Genomic DNA, 5,704 nt, shown 5'->3' on the forward strand with positions numbered 1-5,704 from the left:
TCAAAGCAAACAACAGTGTCACCAGCATGCTCTATTAACTCTCATAAAGTGCGCCAGAATACGTTAATAATACTCCTTGATAGAATGGTTCAATTAATCTGATTAGTTGAACAAGACAAAGGCTGTCAAGTGTAACACCAAGGTTCACAATCTGCAATACTGAGTTAACAAACTGAAATAGTTTGGAATTTCAAAATTAACACTTCTCTTGAAGTTTTTTCACACAGCACTTAGAAAAAAAAATGCTCAAAGCAAGTGTTTTATGAACCAACAACAGCTGAATTCACAAAGATTGCTCGTGATGATGCCATAAAACTCGGCTTCTGTGACTGATGTGACCTTCCACTCAACACATCAGAAAGGATATCAAAGCAAGCTCTTAGTCCAGTCCACTGTGATGAGGGGAGATCACCATGATGAGCTAGCCGGGATGGCCTTCATCATGATTGCAGTCGTTCTGACTTGTATGAACTTTAACAGTTATGCCAGTTTGATTAAATTTTTAATCATTACTGTTTTGTTCTGTTTTGTATTTGAACACAAAACTACTATATGCTATTGGAATGTTAGCTGTTTGATTTTAATTACTGTACATGTACATAAGCTCTACAATCAATCACATCTTATATCCGATCTTTACTCTAAAATTAGATAACAAGACTTTCAAATTCTTTGAAATAAATTATTTGAAACAAAGGAAATTTTTATACCACACAAGATAAACTCATGTAAGGTACCAAAGGGCTGATTATTTTAGATCCACCAATCAATTTAAACTAATGACAATCTAATTATAACTACCACAGAAAGAGAAGAACTAGCTGTAGCCATGTCTTGAGTGGACGGTTTACTGTCAGTAAAGTTCCCATCTGCATGTCGAATAACTGCATCTGCAGAACATGTTCTTGAGGAAGGCCCATTATTCGTAAATTCATCTAGCAACATATCTGCAAAGAATATTGGAAAAATCCATTGAAATACCTCAGTCTTAAAAGCTACAGTTATAAATGTTTATACCCCCAAGATTACTATGAGAAGATAATATGTTCTAATAAAGTAAATTTACACTTAATATAAATTATAGTTTATTTAATTTAAGAGAAGTTTGAAACCAGATCCTTACAAGAGGGTCTCTAATAGGCTTCTTCAATCCTGCAATCGCAACTAAAATTCTCCTTAAATCCCCTAATCCCGATGGTTTAGACCAGCCAATCCTGATCACATCATAAAATAATTCATTTCCTCAACTTAAAAGGTCCCTTTTGGTTGGTGATAATTTTCTCAACTAACATTGATTTGTTGAAGTCTTTGCACATTGTAAGGTGTATAAGTTTATCTCTTTTCACCAAAAGGATAATATTATTCACTTAGAAGTCTTGAAAGTTTTGGCGCATGTGTACACAAGACTGTCTTAAAAAAACTTTTTTGCAGTTTTTTAATTTCCTCTTAGGCAGGCATCCATAGGTGTTTGCATCTAACTTTTACAGTTGGAGGGAGAAGTGAAAATCAATGCCCTCAAACAGCTGCATGAGAGGCTATGCTATTTTTCTTCACTTTCAGATTATATCATTTCTTTATAAATTCTTGTCAACGGACATCCCAGTTCTTGAATGAAGGCTGATAGTTTCGAAAGAAACTGTTTGGGGCTGCATCAGTGGGAGTAACGAAATAACTTGGATATATTAACAAAGTTGAAGTGGTAAATTGGCCACTGTAACGATTACAAAAGATAATGTTTCGAGAGTTCGCCCTTTGTCGGAGCGAATAGAGGAATTGTGGATTGTGTGTGCTTTTAAAGGCAGAGAATGGAGCTACGTTATTGGTGGGAACATGGCAACGAGAAAAACAAGAATAAATTAGTGGAATGAAAAGCTTTTGTAATCGTTACGGTGGCCAATTTACCACTTCAACTTTGTTGATATATCCAAGTTATTCCCAGTTCTTGGTTCATCTTAGTAACTATTTCTCAAACCCCTCAAATTCATAATACTATTCCTGTCCCTTACTCCCTTCTTACCCTAAATTCTTGGGTTCTCAGCCTTCAGACTGTACAATCCAAGATTCCAAAAGAACCTATTGAGGACACTCTTACATCTGTGGTGATATCATTCTTTTGTGGGTCACAAAAGAATATTTTTTCAGGTATGATTAACCCAGAAAAATTGGCCCACCTCATCAGAGTCTCTGTGGCTCAGTGGCAGAGGGTCAGATTACATAATCTGAAGGTCTGTGGTCTAATTCCTCATGAAGACTCAGAGTTTTTCACTTTTTCACGTATACAAAGGTCAATTATGTTTTGAATTCTTCAAACCACTTTTATGACAGATTATTTCCATATGCCATATATCTGAAATTTTCGTCAACCATGAACTGATCCCTCACCCCTCAACTCCCTTCTAGTTTCTTCAAATACAAAATGGCCCAATTCCTCACAAGCATATAGCACCTGTGGATGTGTTTGATGATTTTGTAGGTTTTCCTTCATCATGAACATTGTTTGACTCAGAGAATCTCAATTGTCCTTCAGTTACACCAGTCTTGCATGAATCTCCATGACAAACCACCATAAAGCACAAGCTGTCTGGAAGCAATGCAATAACATCACCATTGATCAGGACTCTGATTTCGTCTTTCTTCAAACTTATGAACTTCTGGCTATCAGAAGCTTTCAAGAAGGTTGGATTGGTGTGAAGCTGTAAGGTAAGTAATAACTTCAATTATTAAAAACTGGATCATTGGATAATGCAATTCAAGAGCCAATATACCATAATCTAATTTCTGTACATTGTTAAATCCGGTTTCTTCTCACAAAATAAAGTTGAGAAGATTTGTCTAATATCTTGGGGGTGTTTTTTTTAATAAAACAATTATTCCACTTGCGCTTGTTGGATATGAGATGATTATAGTGAATTCGGCGCTATGCGCCTCATTGGCTATCTATCATCTCATATCCAACGCGCGGTCATGGAATAATTGTTAATTATAATCTGGGCTCCTGCTTCGACTCGCACATGGACATGGCAACGCATAGAACAAAGACCTCTGGTAGTGCAATTTTTTATCTGTGTATAATATCCCAACCATGCAGAATTACCTTACTAGTGAATGTACTGAGAAACTGATTCATGCATTTATAACCAGTAGGTTAAACTATTGCAACAGTCTCCTCCATGGACTTCCCGACGTTCACACACAAAAACTCCATGTCATGATCAAATGATCACAAATGATCTTCTGCACACCTAAACACTGTCATATTCTGCCACTCCTTCAACAACTTCACTGGTTGCCCATCCTCCTAGGTATCAAGTTTAAAATCCTTTTGATCACCTTTAAAGTACTCTAGAGCTCAGCTCCTAAATATCTCAGTGATTTAATTTCTGTTTTACAGCCATCCCATTGTGATCCACGGCAAAATAACAAGGGAATTCTTCTGAGAACCCCTTATTCTTATTCTTATTTTGTATTTATTGTAATATAATGCACATTTGATTATTTTATAGAAAATGTGTCATATAAATATCAAACATTACATTACATTATGAAATTAAATATTAAATTAAATTAATTAATCATCACTAACTAAGAACCAGTCAAGCATTACAACTGCCATCTACACTGTGCCTGGTGATGGTCCAGTAAGATTTCTGAATACTCTTTACTTAGTATGACATTAATTGGCAGCAAAAACTAAAATAACCATTCATCAATGCCCACTGACAGAGGTACCAAACTATGGGAATCTAAAATCCGGAGCTGCTTGGTGTAGGACCACGTCTTCCCCACAGCCTGTGAATCTTCATTTTTCCCAGTCTCTTCCCATGAACTGAAGTGACTCTCATACAGACCTCACAAATAACCCTCCCTAGTCAAAGATTGGAAAAAAAAAATCCCAATACAACCATCCTTAACCAGAAACCCAAATATTTTTTGCATACGACCGGACAAAATCGATCCAAAATCATTACTTTTATGGAAAAACATATATCCAGGATATTTACACTGTGTTACAGTATGTACGACAATCCAGAGAAAATTAATGGTGAATTATGCAACAACATAGAAATTCAGAGCTCAATTTTTTGACACGGAGTGACACCTGCTTCAATCGTATCCCCTATCATTAGTGAAAAAAAATAAGTACTTAGAAATCCTTGCTGCATGTGAGAGAGGAACTAAGATGGCTAACAGGCGAAGGGCGAAGTAATGTGGGTAGAGGTGGGGATGGTATAAAATCGGCGGAATTTACATTGTCTTGTCATAACTTTGTCACTTACGGGCAAAATAGAAAGATTTTCATCTGTCACCTCCAGTACCGCATGCGATCTCGACACTCGCTTATCTGTAACCTGTTCAAAGAAAATTAATAGATATGGTATATATATTACAGGTTAAAACAAATAGGTGAATTTCAAAGAAATTTAACGCGTCTAAATGTTGTTATACTTCTGCAAATCTTACCCCAAGGAAAGGACCTCTTCCGATCGTTGTTTTGCCAAAGGGAACCGCAATGTCTTTTTCGTCATCAAGCGGCCTTAAGTTGAAGGAAGGCATTTCGATTACAATCTCATAGTACTATCTCAACAAAAAGGTTGAGATAGAGTGCAATTTTTGTGTGGCTTACACAACGTGTGTAGCCACATTATGGCACGATTATAGAAAGCCATACTGGACAAAACTGGTCGAGAATAATTTTGTTGGCCGAGAAATAATTTTGTCTTTCGACAGATATTTTCGATGGTCCAGAAATATTTGTGACGATCGAGAAAACTTCTCCCTTGGTCGAGAAATAATTCTCTCTGGCGAGAAATATTGTGGAAGTCCAGAAAAAATTTAAAGGATCGAGAAAACTTTTTCATCGGTCAAACAATTTTTTTCATTGGTTGAGAATTTTTTGGTAGATTGAGAATTAATTTTGTCGATCGAGAATTTTTTTGTCGATCGAGAATTTTATTGTCGATCGAGAATTTTTTTTGATGATCGAGAAATTTTTTGTCGATCCAGAATTTTTTTTGTCGATCGAGAAATTTCCTGTCGATCGAGAAATTTCCTGTCGACCAAGAATGTTTTTTGTCGATCGAGAATTTTTCCTTCATATTGAGAAAAATTGGAAAGCGTATTCCGATGTGGCATAGGGTAAGATATGGACTGGACTGGACTATTTTTTGGACCATTGTTTGGACCAATTTTTGGACCATTTTTGGGACCCTTTTTTGGACCCTTTTTTTGGACCATTCTATGAGGAGGGAAAGCACACCATTAGTACCCAGGGAGGGGTGGGTGCAGTCTATGGAATACGAGTGTTTTGATTTCCTGCCATTCGGTCTTGATGTTCAGGTTTAGATCTCCTCCAATTATTGCTTTGCCTCGATAGAATACAAGCAGGGGAAGCCTTTCAACATATTTACCGCTTTTTCTCAAGGCAGTGATTGATATCGCCGAGGGACTTGAATTTTTGCATTCAAGGAATGTGCACGTGGTAAACCGCGACTTGAAACCAGGGAATGTCAATTTCGGTAGCTATATATATTCCATATTCCATGGGCCAGGGCCCCAAAAATGGCCTTTCATTACCACTCGGGGAGACAAATGCTATCATACATTTTTGAAAACTACAGTTACTCTAGTTTAATATTATGTATGATAGCAGTGCTCAATGAGTAGCTGAACAGGTGTTATCATGTGATCAAGTGACGTCACTCCT

General features: G+C 36.8%; 1 protein-coding gene across 1 annotated transcript in view; it reads right to left on the bottom strand.

Moving 5' to 3' along the window:
- The window catches only part of LOC111324087 (aprataxin and PNK-like factor), a 12,498-nt gene extending 7,416 nt beyond the window's left edge, over nt 1–5,082 (bottom strand). The window contains exons 1-4 of the mRNA XM_088763377.1: nt 4,462–5,082; nt 4,278–4,349; nt 2,447–2,693; nt 802–947 (exon numbers count right to left, since the gene is read on the bottom strand). Of these exons, the coding sequence (XP_088619503.1) occupies nt 802–947; nt 2,447–2,693; nt 4,278–4,349; nt 4,462–4,554 (558 nt within the window). The 5' untranslated portion in view covers nt 4,555–5,082. The remainder of the gene's footprint in view (nt 1–801; nt 948–2,446; nt 2,694–4,277; nt 4,350–4,461) is intronic.
- Nucleotides 5,083–5,704: the final 622 nt, after the last annotated feature.

Source organism: Stylophora pistillata, chromosome 6, assembly GCF_964205215.1.
Source record: "Stylophora pistillata chromosome 6, jaStyPist1.2, whole genome shotgun sequence".
In the NCBI taxonomy this organism is placed as follows: domain Eukaryota; kingdom Metazoa; phylum Cnidaria; class Anthozoa; order Scleractinia; family Pocilloporidae; genus Stylophora; species Stylophora pistillata.